Below are 19356 nucleotides of genomic sequence, written 5' to 3' on the forward strand. Positions count from 1 at the left end.
CACTCTACAAGCCTTAGATAGCATGTTAAATGTTAACATTCATAGCAGTATCAATGGAATAAGAACGACCAAGTATGTCTTGTTTGGAAGTGTTGGCAGGAGAAAGTCTCTACTCTCTAAAAACTGCATGGCAGCATTGCTTAGGTTCGGAAAGATGCCCCTAAACCCTATTTGAAATTATTACTACCAAAGATGGTTGTACAAGCTACTGAGCAATGGAAATGTACTTAGTTTTTTTTACACATTGCCACACTAGGTTTTGGCTTAGTGTTTGTCAAATAAATAATGACAAGATGTAATATGTTATTCTTCACTGTTATTCATCTCAGTTTGGATTTAGATCATTTTAATTAATTACTTTTCTTTTCACTACAACTGTACTGTTGCAATGTTTGCATTAGTAATATCACTGAGTCAATCTTACAGTATTTTTCTTGAACATAACCCACACCTTAAAATGACATCAGGGAGTTCTGCTGGAAAGGTCAAGCTAGCCCATATTCAAGTAAACATTAGCTAAAATTTCATAATAAAAGCACACACACGCACACAGTTTTCATTTGGCATAGCTGCACAGAGGCAATGTTTTCAAATATCCCACGAATGAACCTTTTAAAAAGAACCAAAATAAACAGGAAAAAATGAAGATGCCAAGTTGATGTATTCTACAAATCAAATTGTGAAAAGGGCCTCAGTCAAAAAATAAAAGATGACTGACCAAACCAGTCCAGAAGACCCAACAGACATACGTTACTGTTGTTAACTACAACTGGATTGAAAAAAACAAAACAAAAACAAATCTATGATGTGACTTTTTTTTTACAAACTGGGGTGAAAATGAAAATTTGAATTTAGAAGAATCAAATAGCCACATTTAGTATCAGCTTATCATGGATTCATATTGCAGTCGTACAATATGCAATACCGGTATATACACTACATATTTGGGCAACATGAAACAACATGAAACTTCCGGATAAATCAAGTTAATAAAGCCTGGAGGTTTACCAGTTCATGTTGAGAGTAGTTTCAAGCATTTCCTATAATCTTATTGTTAATATTTTTTAAAGGCTGTCAGTAAAGACGAAAGAAACATAAAGAATAATAAATGGTCAGTTTCTTGAAGCAATCCCGAAAGAGTTAGATGTTGTATGAATTGTAATATTACCATTAATATTTATTCTAAAATAAGATTCTTTAATGCAATGTTAGCATTATGTTGGGTAGTCAATATGGACTTTTATTTTGAAAACAGGAAGTGAATGATCGTGAATTGGGTGGAAAGTGTTGTTTGCAGAAATTTAGCTAGGAGCTTAGCAGAGGAGGTGTCAGTCTCCAAAAAACAAAGAGGTTGTTTGTGGGAGCCGCAGGACCTTCGCTGTTGTCGTCAGGTCACGACCCGCTAAGATGGCAGAGCTGAGGCACCGTGGACCCAAAGACAGCGACCCTACGTTTCAGCAGCAGCCGTCAGAGGACAAGGTAACGTTAGCTTGGACTCAGTCCTGCCATTTAGCGGTCCTGACGCTAACTAGCCACCGAGCGATTTGAAATTCCCGTTACACTGTGACTGGTGTGACTAAGAAAGGTCATGTCAGAATGAATAATAAGGCATGTTTAAGTTTTACAAGGCTGTCGTCAATTTACTCTTACAACCGCATCTTACAACGTAAAAGCTGTTAAAAGCATCTGAAAGACGCTATACAAACCATCCGCCAAACTACTCAAATTTTAAACTTGATTGGCTGGTGGTACACACCGTCTTCCTGTGTGTTCGTCCGCTGCGAAAACAACAGCAAACCAAATGCAAAAGTTAAAATTTCATCGATTCTGGAGCTGCCCTTTTCACCTACGTTATGCCGATGTGTATAGCAGCTGGTCTTGTCCAACAAAAACCCTTTAAATACATTTGAAGACGCTTTTTCTTGAATGCTAAGCAGTCGACCAGAAAATCCAAAAATAACAAACTTAGATTTGTAAGGCGTGCTGCAAGCTAGCCACATACGCCGTTGCACACAGAGGTAAATAAGCGATGAAGGTCTCCATGTTGGCCCTTTATGAGCTAGCACCGATGCTAAATGTTCAGCACCAACGTTAAGCTTAACGTTTTATTTTGTTTGTGTATTTATTTATTTATTTTGTAAATTTTGGTTTGATATGACCGATAGCGATGATGTTCGCGAGCCCTGGTAGGCTAAAGTGTTTAGTAGCTGTAGTTACATTAACAACCACTACTTCGCGTCGTAGACTGATGGGTAGCACGATATTATAATTAATCTCTCTTAACAAACTGTTATTAAGCTGTTTCAGTCAGAGTGAGGGGAAATAAAAGCAACATTTATGAGTTCAACATGGACGATGCGTGGCATTGAATGAAGAAAGGGGCGTGGTGTTAGACGTGTGGATATCTAGGACGAGATAATTACAGAAAATTGGAGAGTAGCTGAAAGCAGTTGGAGAAAGTAGCGGAAGCATTAGTGACATCCTCACAGCGAGCCACACAGGCTAATGTAATTTTCCAGGGAAGCGCACTGTGACTGGTTTAACGTGTTCTTTATTATTTACTTTTTTGCCATGAGTTGTTTAAGAGCAGCCTACCTCATGACCTTGAGCTTGCAGTTGTGCAATCAGACGAATAATTTGTATTATTTTCGATAATAATAATAATAATGCTACAATTCTGATACAAAAGTATCCATTTTATGTCCACTTCTGCTGAAATAATAGAAACTGACAATGACAATACAGAATACCCAACCAGATTATTTGCAGTTAACTATTTATCAGTAGTTTGTCTGAGCAGAACCAGGGTTTATTTGAAAAAGTCTAGCCTGGTGGAGGCGCACATGTGGACAAACATTTGTAACTCTGTGTAATATCACGCAATTTACTAAAGAAAAAGTTGCTCTAAAGACAGTTATATTAGCTGATGAAATTACTTTTGTTGAGGTAGTTTTATGGTGGATTGCATAATGTGAAATATAGTGAAATTCAGTTCACAAGCGCATGAATGCTTCAGTCTTTGATTAGGTTACATAACCTCATGGTATAGCTGCAGTGTCTTGATGACGTCAGTAGAGTTAAACTGTTTGATCACAGTTGTCTTCTTTGGCTACTTTCCAGCATGGTGAAGCTAGATCACAAGCCTGCACTTTTGTATCTGCCTCCCCGTGAAGGAATCGCTTTCCTCTTGGCATGAAAACTGTAAGATCTGAATAAAAATGGCCTTTTATGGCTGACAGAAGCAGCTTTTTCTAATCAGTTAGAGATGAAAGAAAAAACAAACCCAGATGTGCAAGACAGCATAAAAGGGAAGAAGTGTTTATGTGAAAGGAGCGTCTATTTTTAACTCAAGCATCCTGAATGACGGCTATTGTCTCCATAGAAACCAGGAAAAGGAGAATGGGCCTGTGTGTATGTGGATTCTTGTGTGTGCTTCTGCATTCGTCTCCTGGGTTTTGACTTCTGGGTGACAGTGCACACTAGTGACTGTTTCATATAATTTGAAGGGAACTTAATTAAATTTTCTAAGTCTTATAAAACATACAATGTTTTTTAATATATATTTGGCTGACTTGTAACAAACATGATGCAGCCAATCAGGGAATCACTATTTTGTTCACAACATTAACAGAAACATGCTCAACCTCTGGATTAAATCTCTCTTAAAAAGCTTGCAAACTTAACAGAGCAGCGTTTTGTTATTAGAACCTTTTCTACTTTAAGTTCTTGCTCACAGGAACTGTTTATCTTGAACCAAGGTTTTAGTGTTAATATGTTGGTTTGAATAACAGAAAAAGTAGGGTTACTTACCAAACTCAGATACAGAGACCACGCCTGGGGCGTGGGCAGATGGAGAATATCAAATTAGAGGAGCACTGGTGTGATATTAGTGTAAAAAGCTCAAATGAGTCGTTCTCGCTCTCTAACTTGTTCCTTATAAGTATTTATTGCATCTAATAACCTGTTACAACCAACTCCATTAATATTATTTGACTTCATTTGTCTCCTGGATGCTCCACTGCTACTGTAACTTGTGTATGAGGAGCAGTAAAATGAGGTGCACTTAGACTGAGATGAGGAAAGGAGAAACTGTTATGACTTTAAATATCACACAGTGCTGAAGTTAGACTAGAGAAGATAAATTCGCTGAATACATTTTTAATACTTTTTGTTTTGGTCCTGTTTTCATTTATCATTTAACTGATCATTCAGATTTAGTCAATTTATATTCTAGGATATATTTATTTGCTGCATTTTCTTTTATAAAGTTACCAAATCCGTGTTTTGAGCCTGATATTGTTCATGTCTTGTCCTCACTGTTTTGGCAGACTTTACGCTAAGGTATCTATATCTTGTCTGTGTGGCTAAGTAAATGTAGAAGAAAGTGAAACTGAATTAAATAAAACATGTAACCAAACGTTTCATCATGCTAGTTCATATTGGACTGATATCAATATCAATATTTGAGTGATGCATGCCTAACAAGAAGTATTATTATGTATTAAAGCCGGAGCCCGACTAATATAATATTTGGTGATGTAAACGTCCAGTATACCAGCTGATTTTTTTTAAAGACACATTGTTATTTGTTTGTTTTTAATCTAATAACTATCCAGCTGTAGTATGGATTATTTGCCAAATTGTGAATGTGAGACCAAGTGGGTGTCACAAAACCACATGTCAGCCATCTGCTGGGTGAATCTGATGTGACAACTACAAGCCTTATTTGGTCACCAGCAGCAGAGAGGGCAGCAGGGGGTGAATGAGAAGTGAAAGAACAAACTGCCTTAAAAAACCCGCTCTATTATTGGCACAGGAGCTCTAACCATCCATATTTTTTCAGCATTGCCGCTATGGGGGGATAAAGATCAGTCAGTGTTGTAGGCAGGCCTTCAATAGCAAACAGATGGTTTTGACAAATCAACAATATGGATGGAGATGATTTGGAGCAGTGTTTAGCCTCCCACACATGACTGTACACTGACAGTCCATTAATCATAATATGTTCATCTCAGATGAAGCCGATGCTTCCCCCCCCCCCCGCTTTTTTCCACACACAGACACACCCTGAGCCAAATTTGATGTTCGCTCTCTAAACTACTTCTCAGAAAACATTGCTCTGTTGCTTTGTATTTCTTCTCTTGCACAATAACTCACAAACGGACATTTAGTATCCATACATCTCTCTCGGGAAAGAGAAGGGGATTACACTTCTGCGGTGTGTGTGCGCTACAGCGAGAAACAGTAACATCTGCAGCACAAAGTTTGTTGCAGAAGTTTGAGTGAGAAAAAGAAGATGTTTATAGTGGTAGCTACTGCAGACAAAAGAGAGTCTAATGGACCCAGACCAGAAAGCTAGTTACCAGCCACGAGCCAAACTATTGTTTATATTATTCTATTTTATTCTATTGTATATAGTATTTTATTTTATTGCATTCCAGTGTTTTCTAATTTCTGCTACATAACTTTGCACTTTTGCTGTAACGAAACAAATTTCCCACCTGTGTGACTAATAAATCTCATAACATCTCATAACACTAAGCATTAGCCAGAGGTGTCTGTACTTCGGAGCCGGGGGATCTGGCGCTAAATCTGCCATTCTGACACTTATGTGAACACACAAAAAGTATGCTTTCGATATGGAGGGAAATATATGTCTCAAAGTGTTGCAAATGTGTCACAAGCAATGATGTGTACATATTTGTTTCACACTGGGACTGGAACGCAGCTTACATTTGCGGATCTGTGTGAAGCTGACAGCTTTAAATTAGTCTCAAAACTCCATGTGGCCATGCGATGTCATCTGCGCGTATCAGGCGATTCGTCCACATGTATTTAAGGTTTTGCGAACGAGCGAGAGACACGATACATGTAGTTTTAGACACTTGATGCAATTTTACTTTATGCTCAGGGCTGGACGGTTGATTTCTGCCTGCGGCTTGATGAGAAAACAAGATGACAGCACACTGAAGTGGACTGAAGTCATAATTACATACAAATAGTTTTCATGATTTTTTGAAAGTGGGATTCAAATAGACTACAAAATGATGTTTTATTTGAAAGTAAGCCTGCACATGTCAGAGCTGTTTTTTCCCCTCGTTTGTTAAACAGATCTTAAAAAGTAAAACGGGTCTTATTATGAAGACTTCTTAATATTCTTGCATTAAGTATGTAATAGTATGTATTATCCTCTCCATATTCCATCCGTCCATTTGTTACACACCCACTATCACCACAGGCACACACACACACACACACACACACACGCGCGGCTCTTTTTCCTCTAAAGCAGTAGCCTAGCGTCACTGTTTTTGTTTTTAAATTGTTTATTTTTGATAGTTTTATAATACATTGGTGCTGTGTGAAGATGGAAAATATTACAGATGCCAGCAGCCAACAAACATCTCACCTATTCAGTTTTTTTTTTTTTCTTTTACTGAAACTGTTGGAGAAGAACCGCTTCACTGTTATTTTGAAATTGTGTGGTGTTTTCACAACCACCTGAGTAACTGGCAGAACTGAAAACATCTGTGCAGGTTTACATGCTGTTAGTTCTAACCAGCCTGGTTTTCATGCAGTAATGGTAATAAAGTGTTTGTGGGGTGGGGAGTTTTTTAGAGTTGCATATGTTACCATTTTGGGTAAAGGTGGTGTTGGGTTTTTTATTTTTTGTTTGTGTCACATGTGTCACAAATGTGTCATATGAGTGTTGGGCAAAAAGTACCAAGAGATTACTTACCCAGGTATTTTATCACGTGACCACAGCACCTGCTCCTGTAAATATGTAAAAACTGACATGCATCATATTCCTGGATAGCTCAGAGAGAAAAGGTAAACACTCCTAAGTTCATCCGTGATCTATGATTAAACAACACATATCTAAATGTTCTGTTATGGTTATATTAGAATAGTTGTTTTCCTTCCCTTTCAGAGCCAAATCTTCCATTTCTTCTCTGTTTTTGTCTGTTTGCAGGGTTCGGACAATGAACTGAAGGCAGAAAAAGAGGGGGTGTCAGACAGTGAGTCCAAAGTGGACTCTGGTGTCCCAGAGGTGCCGGTCCCTCCTGACGACACCCCTGAGGTTTTAAATAAGGCGCTGTCTGGACTCTCTTCAAGGTGTGCTGAGTGTCAAAGGAAATATAAACTGCAAGCTGTTTGCAGTGTGTTTTAAAGCTATGACCGTAAAGATGCGTCCTCTTCCTAGGGCCGAAACATGCTCGGTCTTGTTTATTGATATCGAACACCCCCATTGTCTGTGTACTGTGAGTTGCTATGCGCTCATTTTAAACCGACCCACCTAAACAAGAGCCCCGTGTTTTTTCTGGACTGCATGTAAGGCTACGTCCACACGTACACGGGTATTTTTGAAAATGGAGATTTTCTGTTTTTGTTTTTGTTTTTTTGTTTTTTTTAAAATCCCGTCCACACATAATCGCAAAAATGAAGGAAAACGCTGCTAGGAACATGCCAAAGCAACAGGTGGCGATATATTTCTAACCGTGTAGAAATGTTGGCCAATCAGAAGCCTAGAAGCCTGGGTGGGAAAGAGTTAACAAAGATGGCGCATAGAAGCAGAAAGGAGTCCTGTGTGGAGGGGCAGTAACTGTGTGTATATGTAAGCATTTAAACACTGCAGAGAGTAAAGTTAACAGTATTGTCTAAGTCCGCCATTGTAGAAATCCATTTCACAGAAACAATAACGTTTGTGACGTCAAAAAAGGCGCACACCTTTGACGCTGCGTTTTCTCCGTTTTCCTTGTCCACACGTAAATGCAACAACGGAGTTTTTGAAAATCTCCGTTTTCAGTGACCGGAAACGCCGTTTACGTGTGGACGAAAGATGCAAACGCATAGAAAAATCTGCGTTTTCAAAAATACCCGGGCATGTGTGGACGTAGCCCAAGCCGCGTTGCCACTGTGGAGGTGTCATGATTCATACAAAGGAATTCCTCGTCACATATTTGAATGATCTTGGCCTTTTTGATAACATAATATAAGTAAAAGTTTTGGCCCAGGCTCTTTCAGTTGTGCTTACGTTTAAAATACAACTCGCTTGTTGCTTTTTTAATTTATTTATTTTTTTGTATTGTCATTTTGCCAGTGTCATTGTTTATGTCTTTTCTTCAGATGGAAGAACTGGTGGGTACGAGGCATCCTAACACTAGCCATGATCTCCTTCTTCTTCTTCATCATCTACTTGGGCCCCATGGTGCTTATGATGATTGTGAGTACAAACTACTGATCTGTCCTGGTTGACTTGACTTGATTTGTCATTCCACTTTCAGAGCCATCGTTTGTGACATGAGACAAATTAAGCTTTTTGATACAAAATTATTTCAGTTAAGATGAATCGTGTTACGAATCAGACTTTTTCTCACTGAGTATATATAGAAGACGTGTTAATGTTCAGAGCTACTCTAAGCAGCGCAGTCAGCTTATTTTTTAAAGCAAATTAAAATCATAGTATTGTGGATTAAAGAGGATCCAGTCTCTCTAGTCATTTGCAGGATAGCTGCCTCCGTCATCAGGGAATACCCTGAAAATAGGCCTGTCAGCCATTTTGTGTCAGTAGGACACCATACTGTGTCACACACACAGAAACACACACTGAGTTGTGCTCAGGGGTTTTCCTGCACAGAGGAGTATTTGGTGCCCTACAAAGAGGTTTAACAGAGCCAATGGAGAATCAGCAGTGTTGTAATAATGATCTTTATTAACTAGTTTTGTTTATTGTGGTCTTATTTACACAAGTGTGATCCACAGTTTTGCTCATCAATACATTCAGACTATTGGACTGTGGAATATTCATCCATTTCTGTCAGATAAAGTAACCGGTATCTTCTACTGTACTTTGACTGATCTTGCCATGTTTGCTGCCCACCCCAAAAGCCCGTTCTGGTTTGTCCTCTCAATATTTTTCCTTTGTGCTGCTGACACAGTGTTTTATCTACGCAGGTCCTCTGTGTCCAGATAAAATGCTTCCAGGAAATCATCACCATTGGTTACAGTGTGTACCACTCCTACGACCTGCCGTGGTTCAGGACATTGAGCTGGTGAGGACACAGACACACACAGTGTTCACTTGGCAAGACAAAGGATCGGATATTAAAAGCAAATGTCCATGTTGGCTTCTTTCTTATTGTTTGTCTCATGTTTTTACTTTGTTACAGATGTCCTGAGGTTTGTTATCAACCCATTTTAAATTAGCAGTGTCTTAAAGATTATATATTATAGCAGAATTACAATGAATCATCGGTGCTGTTTGATTTGTAGCAGTAGTGGTTTATAGTGTAGTGTAATCCTGATATTCACTATGCCAGGAAACTCAAACTCCTTGGAACACTGTTCTCCATGTACAGGTGTAAACCTTTAGCTATGTGCAGTTTTCATGAAGAGAAGTTAGTCAGCCTTGTTGATTTATTTGTATTTATGTTTTCCCCCCGCTGGCATATTGAATTCAGAGTCTGATTAGCTGCTGTGACAACACCATCAGCTGCATACATTTACTCGAACCCTTTGAATTACAGGTACTTCCTGCTGTGTGTGAACTACTTCTTCTATGGTGAGACCGTGACAGATTATTTCTTCACACTGGTTCAGAGGGAGGAGCCGCTTCGTATCCTCAGCAAATACCACCGCTTCATCTCCTTCGCGCTCTACCTCACAGGTAGAAAGACAAAGTCCTGCTGTAGATTCTGTGTTAACGTCATCATGCCAGCTGCCCACAACAAACATTCTTCCAAGTTATTCAGTAATGACTTATAATAAATGTTTATTACACTAAAACAAACTGCTGAACATGAGATAAGTGCACAATAAATAAACAAACATTAGATGCAGTTTACATTGTCATAGCAACCAGAAGTGTCAAATTTCTTTTAAGAGACGTCAGTGATCGGTCAGTCTGACTCAACAAAATACATTTACAATCAGTAATATTTCCATGAGTCATTCAACTGTTCAAAGTTTTATTGTTGTATGCACAGTAAAGAAAAATGTTTCTCTGTACAATGAAATTGTTCCTTTACTATCAGCAACAGATGCCGAACAGAAAAATCCACATATATAAAGAATAAATGCTCATTTAAAAAAGAATAAAAACAGTTACGAATACTGCATTTGATAAATACATTAGAGATGAAAGAGGAATCTGAGTTGCAATAAGCTGTGTGTGTGTGTGTGTGTGTGTGTGTGTGTGTGTGTGTGTGTGTGTGTGTGTGTGTGTGTGTGTGTGTGTGTGTGTGTGTGTGTGTGTGTGTGTGTGTGTGTGTGTGTGTGTGTGTGTGTGTGTGTGTGTGTGTGTGTGTGTGTGTGTAATTCTATTTTAGATATCTCTCAAGGTTGTTTGTTCAAATTTGATATTTTTGGTTATAACCAGTGAATTTATATATTAATACATATCATATTATTCAGTTATGTTATTTGAGTTTCAAGGGATGTAAACTAGGACTTGACTGATTGGTGGACGCACACAGGCATGCTTTGATGGAAAAATGAGTCTCAGGGTTTTATATGTTAGGTAGTTCAAATCTTATTGTTTCAGTTACTATGCTAACTTTAGATGTTCCACTTCCTGTGCTTCTGTGTCAGTTAGTAATACATTACTACTATAGCTTCTTGCTGATGCCAAACAGGATGTGGGGAGGAAGGAAGCACCCAGGCTGTCTTACCTACTAGATTTAAGGTGCAATTGAATGGCCCGTTGTGACTTTGAGCACAAATGCTCTGAAGCTCGTGATTTGAAGTGACATTTAATACAGAGTTTTGTCATCCTGTACATCTTAATGTCTTACTTGAAGAAGCTTTACTGTCAGCCTGAAGAGTCCAGGAAACCAACAGCGTCAGTATGTCTGAGTCAACTTCCGTTCAGGCCACATTTTCTCAGATATTCTTTGCTTTACAACATCCTCTCGTTTCCTCGGTCATGTAAAAAAAGAAAACTATTCACTGCATCCTAAAGTAGGCATACTGTGAAATAAGTCAAGCTAAGTCAGCTAAATTGAATCAGTTTGACCAAAGATGACCTTAAGGAGGTTTCCTCCTCTTTACAGATGCTGTTGGTCTGTGTGTCTTAATAAGTCGTCCTGTTGTTGCAGGTTTCTGTATGTTTGTGCTGAGTTTGGTGAAGAAACATTACCGCCTTCAGTTTTACATGGTAAGTGCTGCCCTGCATACTCCGTGCATCCTGCCTCAAGGCTACTGGCTTATTCATGAGGCTAGCTAAAATATAAACCCTCAAGTAAAAGGGAAATGGGGTCAGAGACGGATCCTGCAGAAAAAAACCCCCACTAGTACATTCCTCTTTGATTTGGCCGTACCTGATGTGCCTGCTATTTCTGTCAGATTTGTTTTACTGTTGGCAGGTTATGAAAGTGTTGTTTCCTGTGCATTGAGAGCAACTTTGACCTCCATTTTGTGGAGGCCAAATCCAACATGTAGAATCATCTCCAGACCTGCTTAATCTAAGATAATGAAAGAATAGCTGTAGTTACAGTTGAATCATTAAAAATATGGAATTGTTTAAAAAAAAAAAAAAAAAAAAAAGACTTCCTCAACAGTTAGTGCAACATATATCTTGAATACGTCTTTGTCACAGTTCAATTCAGTTCAGTTTTACCACAACAACAGTCTCCTCAAGGCGCTTTATTGTAAGGTAGACCCTCCAATAATACATACAGAGAAAAATCCAACAGTCTTTTTTTGGCAGTGGGAAGGAAAAACTCCCTTTTAACAGGAAGAACCAGGCTCAGGGAGGGGCAGCCATAGTTGAAATAATGTTGTCGATGTACCAAAGTAAGAGGATCCAGCTGTGTGTTTACAGCTGTGTGTTTACAGTAGGGCAGGTTTATGTTGAAACACTAGTGGTCTTAAGAAAAACACCCGAATGGAAACACAGTAACAGTTTTTTTTGGTAACACAAAAGCTTGTAAAAACCATCTAAAACATGACCAGCAGGCACTAATACAATACAATACAATACAATACAACTGTATTTATATAGCACATTTAAAACAAAGGTAAACCAAAGTGCTTCACAACAAGGTTAAAACATAACAAATATTTGTACCCTGTTATGCTCTTATAGACTAACAAGTGAGAAACGCTAGTTAAACAATCAATACAGATAAAACTCTTCATCGTGACACTGATTATAAACAAAATTTACAGAGCCTGTGTCATTGTCCAAAAATGTATGAATTTAGCTACACGTCATTGATCTTGTGCCCGTCTGCACAGTTTGGTTGGACCCATGTGACTCTCCTGATTGTTGTGACCCAGTCTCACCTCATCATTCACAACCTGTTTGAGGGAATGATCTGGTACGTTAAAGGCTCCTTATCCAATTCTCTAAATCTAATTAAAATTCAGTTATTTTGCACCTTAATGCAAATATCCATACACCTGCCATGTAAACTGTTCTTTGTGTGATCAGGTTCATTGTGCCCATTTCTTGTGTGATCTGTAATGACATCATGGCCTACATGTTTGGTTTCTTCTTTGGGCGAACCCCTCTTATCAAGGTTGGTTATTTTGAACGTTTGAAGCTGCTTTAACCTGGAATGCAAATACATAAATGTTTAATTCTTTTAATATAATGTTTATTGTGAATTATTGCTGCATGTAGCAAATCACCTAAAGGCTGTTGTGCTCTGTATGGTGGTGTATGATTTCTTTGATACTGGCTGTTGCAGCTGTCGCCTAAGAAGACTTGGGAGGGCTTCATCGGTGGATTGTTCTCCACCATTGTTTTTGGAATCATGGTAGGATGTGAATTTTATTTATGTATTTATTTTTTCCTTTTAGCTCTTAGCGATGTAGCATTCTGTAGGAGCTGCTTGCTTATCTCACAATGAATTATGGTTAAAAAGAGTAAAATCAGCTGTGTAGGGCAGAAAAACTCACTCTCCTCATGTCATATACCAGCCACACCTTCCTGATTCAGATGCCTGTTTAAGCTGCATCTTCTCAGCTCTCACTCTAACATCATTGCGGCTGCTTCCTTGTGTGGGTGTCTGCTGTTCTAACCCTGCCACCACCTCATCGTTTACCTGTAGGTCTCGAGGGGATCATTGTTCATCACTTCAGTTTCTGTATGTGTCATATTGCCGGGGCGTAATGAGCTCTGAAGCAAATCATTTCAAACACAGTGTGTTTGTCTCAACTTAGTTAAACATGCACTCATCACAAATGTTTGTGGCTGAGACTCACATTGAGGCTGATTGCTCTGAGCTCAGGATATCTTTAGCTTCTTTAAAATGCCCATGTTCAGCTGGGTGAGGGTGTATTAAGTGTAGTTTTATACTGGGTTTGCTGTAGCTGTTGTTGTCTCCAGTCACAGCGACTAGTTTCCACACTAATGACACATTAATGCGTTACTGGTGCCGGCACTGTGCACATGCATGCACAAACTCCTTTGTAATTGGTCATGTGGGAAGGCTGACTGGCTGGGCCGAGAACACAGGAAAGCAGTCAGTTCTGATCTCTGTCCAGTTAGTTGGTGACAAGTGACACGATCGAAGCATAACTTTGCTCTCTTCACAGCTCTCCTACGTCATGGCTGGCTATCGCTACTTTGTGTGTCCGGTGGAGTTCAACAACGACTCCAACAGCTTCCAGGTGGATTGTGAGCCATCAGAGCTGTTTCAGCTCCAGGACTACTTCCTCCCCAGTATGCTGGAGTCTGTCACTGGATGGGTAAGATTCAGTGGCTATTTGTTGCGGTTCATCTTGTGCCAGTATTTAGGCTTCTTACAGTCCTCTCACCAACACATTAAAAGTATGCAGAGCTTGTAGAGTTTTATTGAACAGCGCTAAAGGAAACCTTACAGCCTGTTACAGCTTGAGACAGTATACAAAGTTTTATACCCACCTAGAGCAAACATAAGGCAATATCTTGTTGTGAGTTTCAACAAGATTGGATGTAACGTGTCCTATGTTTCCACAGACCACAGTGCGCCTGTATCCATTCCAGATCCACAGCATTGCCCTCTCCTCCTTTGCCTCCATCGTGGGACCCTTTGGTGGCTTCTTTGCTAGCGGCTTCAAGAGAGCTTTCAAAATCAAGGTATGGATGTGGACCGACAAACTATTCACCACACATAAGGTGGATGTGGCCTATGATTATCAGGCAGTGTTTGTGTTTCTTAAGCCATTGTGACACCATTGTGGCTTTTAAAAACACACACACAGAATGTCATGTCTGTTGTAGTTTAAGCTTGTATGTCATTTTTCAGGATTTTGCAAACACCATCCCAGGTCACGGAGGCATTATGGACAGATTTGACTGCCAGTACCTCATGGCCACATTTGTTAATGTCTACATTGCTAGCTTCATTAGGTAAGCATATATTTATGAAGTTTAAAATATAATATAATGTATTTCATTTTGCTTGTTGTCAGTCTTTGTCCTTTATATGCTCTTTATGTTGCTTAAGCAGCGTTAAAGCTTGTAATAAAACCTAATAATAGTTCAGTGTAAGCTAATGTTCACTGTCTGCACAGACTGAAGGGATCGTTTCTGTGAAGTGAGGTTGAATAAGGAACATCCAGGAGAAATTGCAAATCTTGATTTGTCAGTTTCAACTTTTGTGGATACGGTGAACCTTGCAGACATGGACCACAGCCTTACATTTAATAGCCTATTGGGCTAATAAGTAGACCAGGAACAGAAGATCAGAAGAAATTATGAATTTATCTGTGATATGAGGAGGATCAGTGGACTGCTAACATTAGTTAAGGTCTGCTTATTTAGCAGTACTGTACAGTTAGCTCTCTATGTTTAACAGCAAACAATAACTTGCTACTCTTAGCTTCTAAAAATACAAGACAAACGCATTCACATGAAGCGCTTCTCACTCCTACTAATCTCCAATAAGCTGCTCAATATTTACAGTGTATAATCAGTATTTAGTGAAACTATTTGCATGATAGATATGGAAGTTTTCAAACCCTCAGGCTCAACTTCTAAATGCCGCTGATTCTCAGTTCTCAGTGCATACTTTTTAATGTGATTCTGTTTATTTTGAAAAGTCTCAACAGGATCTTGAGCTTTATTGTGAAAGGTTAATGTGGAAAATAAACAAGCGGACACGTGATAGTTTTACTGTCGTTGTTGCTAACGACAACACATAAAAACAGGCGCTTGTCCATCCTTAGTGTGGTTATATTAAATATAAGAGAAAGAGAGAACTTTAATAAATTAATATAGCCACTACAGTGACCATCAAAACGATGAGAAAATATTGCCGTAAACTGTTTATTTTGCGACACCACGAAACAAACGATAGCGTAAAATGAAACATAGACGTTTTTATATTCATATCGTTATATCAAACAGCCCTACTTTCTTGCTGTATTTACTTTTGTTTCTCCTGCCCCAGACACCTGACCTATGAGCAGACTGAACATTCTCAGCTGATTTGTAGGACACGTTTTGGTTCGCTAAACACAGTTAAATTTTTCTGTGTGAAAACAAACTAGACAATAAAAGAAAAAAAATAAACGATAAGTTTACAAAAAGAAAGAACTACAGGTGTGAAAACACTCTAAGATGGTCGTGTCTATCATGGAGTCCAGTTTAGAGACTTGAACCAATCAGCAGACTCCATCTCTGCACTCTCTGCACATACACCCACACAAATCCTGAGGCAAACCAAAAATCACACAGTGAGCATGGATCATAACACATTGCATCACCTGACATGAATCAATAGGTCTGTGCAGTTTTCATACTGTACTGTTTATATCCTGTTACTGTATGTACAGAATAGAATAAATCTCCTGTTACATATAAACATGGTAAAGAAAAATTGGTTGATCACTACTTTAAATGTACACTTTTTCATTTGACTGTTAACCTTAATATCTTTGCAGAACAATTAAAAAAAGTCATACTTGATAAAAGATAAAAGATAAAATATGCTAGTTTGTCTATAATTTTATGTTCAGTGGTTTCTTCACAAGTTTCTGAAAGACTCATCGTGTCTCGAATCAACATGTTACTAATCAACCAATACCACTGTATTTCCACTGGTTGAGCAGATGACCCATAAGTCAAAGTCCACTGCAGAGGCCAGGCTTTGAGTCAACCACTCCCTAACCACACAAACCTGCTTTTCTGTCCGCACTCTGTACTGCATTTAAAATAAGTCTTATAAGTTGTGTCCCCAAATAATTTTTAAAGCCAGTGGTTTCTGGATAAAACTTCAAGTACATTTGTGCTTAAGCATGTCTCCACCTTCTTTCAGGGGCCCTAACCCCACCAAGGTGATCCAGCAGCTCTTGGCCCTCCGTCCAGATCAGCAGCTCTACATCTTCAATTCCCTGAAGACTCACCTGACCGAGAAAGGCCTGCTGCCAGCGCTGGAGGAGGCCGCCGCAGCTTAGAGCCGCCAACAACCACAGCTAGCTCGCCCTAAGAGGAGGGGAGAGACGGGAAAGGAGGGCAGCGGCACCCAGGGAGCCCCCCGCACCCCTGGAGCTCTGGGAAGACTCAGTGCTTTTGCGTGAGCGAGAACACATCCAAGAAAAACAAACCGAAAACCACAAAATCGACAGCCTTGGGTCATTCCATTTCATGTGGGTGTGGGAGTCATGCTTGTCTGTGTTCCTACAGTCTGTGAATCATGTTTCTGTCACCAGTGTTTTCAGGTTGAGTTTGTGAATTACTGTACTTTTACACATTTCCATTACCGTCAACCTCTATCTATTTACACTGTTAAACAAAATGTTGGTTTGCTGTACATTTCTACCTGTACACACAATATCCTCTATATATACCTTATTATTAATGTGTGTCGATATTTTATTGTTCTTTTTTATTATTTCAATGCACTGCTCTCAGCGCTGTTACTCACTGTATTCTTACTCTACTGCACCCTCCCTCTAATTTAAAGGTAATTTTCTTTATTGTGAGTTTTTCTATTTATAAATAGATGTTTTTATATTTGGTATGGTTCTATTATATCTTAATGTTGTCTTTTCTTTCTTTTCTTTTTCTTTTTTTTAAAGTCAAGCTAAATTCACCATCGCCATCTGCCATGTACATTTTTTTGTCTTTGTTTTTTTCTGCCATTCATCAAAGCCTCTCATGCTTGGCCAAATCTTTAAGATGTTATTGTGCCGAAATCAAAGGTGAATGACTAAATTAGACTTGAAGGGGACCTCTAATGCTTTGTTCCAGCTCTTGGATGGTAGCTTTATGTGATTACAATTCCTTATTTATCCTACCCCGGGCCTTGCTGCAGCTCCTCAGTTCATCCTCGGAAACGAGTTGTTTCAGCTTCCTTCCCTTTTAAACTTTCTTCTGATTGGCAGCCGCGCATAAACAGACTTTATATCACACTGAGCCAAGAATAGGGGGGGAAGCTTTCTAAAGCCAGACAGCTCCCAGAGATTGCACATGCACTGACCTCATGTTTGAAAGGTTAGCCATGGTTATTAATATGAGCGTCCACCATTGTAGCTGTGTGTGTGTGTGTGTGTGTGAGATAACAAATAAAGGAAAGCAGTACAGGTCCACTTTAGGTCCATCAAGTCTTTGAGTTCAACTATTGGTGGTTTTGTGTTTACGGAGCATAAAAGCTACGTTATCATCTTGTTGCGGTTCAGCAGAAAAGATGTCACAAATAGAGCTGGCTATGTTTGTTTTACATATTTTTTTGTTTTGTTTTGCGGTCCGTTGCTTGTTGACTGTAAGGTACAGAGGGATTGTTGCATTAGGGCTACTCCCTCAGACAGCTGGAATGTGTGCCACAGTTAGGGTTTCTACACTGCCACCAGCTGCTTGTGCGTGCTGTGATGTCACTGTTTTTCACCGCTTGAGCGCAGCACATACAGCATATCGATACTGACTGATCAACTTGATTTATTTGTGGCCTGTTGCCGTCTCATTGGGTGAAACTTTGGCCAATACAATCCGTTATTGTGTACGTATTGCAGTTCATTCCCTTTTCCAGTGGCGGCTTTTCTTTTATTTTTGCCACTTTCAAGTGTGTTTGTGTGTATTGGATTTAACGATAAAATATAAAAGCTGGGACTTCATCAAAGTTGGCTTCTTTTCTGATTTCACACACAATCTGGGGATGTTTAAGTGCCACCACATTGTTTTTATTAAACCTGCCACACATTGACTGATGCTCTTGATCATTTCATAATCTGCAGACAGATTTTGGTGGAATAAAGTGGGCCTTTGAGTCAGGGATACGCTGCTGAGATGCATTGTGGGAATTGTCTGGCTGATTCATCCTCGGCTTTTCCACTTTTTCTTCCCCTGTGCTGAGTTGTTAAAGTTCACAGACAGATGGAAAATTAATCCACTCAGATTACCGGTGATTGTTCAGGTGAGAAGCCCTGTACACAAAAGACTTGGATGGTGTTTGTACACATTCATTGTTTTGTTTCATGTCTGTACTCATAGGACAAAACAGCAGTATGAACATTCATGCAGTAGTCAGTGTAGCAGGGATATGATCATGGAGAGTAAGAAACGCATACTATTTACATTATTTATATATAAATATTTATTTATGTTGTCTGTGTGACAGCATGTCTCTATGCTAGCCATACAAATCAGCTGATACAGTAAACGACTGCTTTATTTCACCTTAAATTTCCTCTGAACTGATATCCCCCCCCCCCCCCCCCCAAAAAAAAAAAAAAAAAAAAAAAAAGTTATATTTTTAAGCAAAGCACTTTATTGCTACCCAGATTTAGATTGTGGCAATCAATTTATAAACGGGTGACCCTTTTTTCCCATAGGAGCCATTGTGTAAACCCAGGCATGGCTTTATGTGTTGTGTCATTCCATTCATGATTTCTGTGCTGCATCCAGCTACTCTTCATCTTTCTGAAGAAGTTTTATTTAAGCAAACCGTTTTGAAAGTTACTATATTACACATTTATTAAGAGGCTGTTTAGGAAGACTATTTTGAGTGTTCTTTAGTATTTTTCTTAGAGGAATATTGAAAGTATTATTATTATTATTGCCATATAGGAAAAAGTGTAGAGATGACAGAAAGGTGTTTTCTTGCTGTGGCTTTATTAGTACATTTGGGTGTTTTTATTTAACCTTTTCCCTGATAGCCGTTGTATGTTCACTTCTGCGTGGAGTGTGACTTGAATCAGTGTGGAAACTCATTCTAGTAGGTTTCAGGTAGCTAGTGTCTCAGCAGAAATAGATATCTTGTGATTTTTGTTGGGTTTTTTTGTTGGTTTTTTGAGCCTCACTGTCTCGTTGTCCTTCGACAGTTTTTAAGCCTGCAGCTCTGTACTGCCATTTCACTGCCTGGTGTTGCAGACGGCCACTAGAGAGAGCTGGAGCTCCTGTGCTGGGTGGATGGGTTTGACCCTTTCTGA

The 19356-nt window shown here is 39.1% G+C and overlaps 1 protein-coding gene across 1 annotated transcript; it reads left to right on the plus strand.

The window, feature by feature from the left end:
- Window positions 1-1278: 1278 nt before the first annotated feature.
- Window positions 1279-18642, plus strand: cds2 (CDP-diacylglycerol synthase (phosphatidate cytidylyltransferase) 2). The gene is made up of 13 exons (XM_006797483.3): window positions 1279-1479; window positions 6974-7116; window positions 8128-8224; window positions 8956-9053; window positions 9528-9667; window positions 11097-11155; window positions 12238-12320; window positions 12434-12521; window positions 12693-12761; window positions 13543-13695; window positions 13946-14065; window positions 14235-14338; window positions 16248-18642. Exons 1-13 carry the CDS (start codon window positions 1408-1410, stop codon window positions 16384-16386), a joined length of 1365 nt encoding a protein of 454 aa, XP_006797546.1. The 5' UTR covers window positions 1279-1407; the 3' UTR covers window positions 16387-18642.
- Window positions 18643-19356: the final 714 nt, after the last annotated feature.

This window comes from Neolamprologus brichardi, chromosome 12 (genome assembly GCF_056152115.1).
Source record: "Neolamprologus brichardi isolate AB-2024 chromosome 12, ASM5615211v1, whole genome shotgun sequence".
NCBI classification, from domain to species: domain Eukaryota; kingdom Metazoa; phylum Chordata; class Actinopteri; order Cichliformes; family Cichlidae; genus Neolamprologus; species Neolamprologus brichardi.

Excerpts from the sequence above, each read along its gene's own strand:
- cds2 (XM_006797483.3), top strand. The coding sequence starts at position 1,408 with ATGGCAGAGCTGAGGCACCGTGGACCCAAAGACAGCGACCCTACGTTT. Across the intron at positions 12,762-13,542 it reads CCATTGTTTTTGGAATCATG|CTCTCCTACGTCATGGCTGG; the intron begins GTAGGATGTGAA and ends CTCTCTTCACAG. Across the intron at positions 13,696-13,945 it reads TGGAGTCTGTCACTGGATGG|ACCACAGTGCGCCTGTATCC; the intron begins GTAAGATTCAGT and ends ATGTTTCCACAG.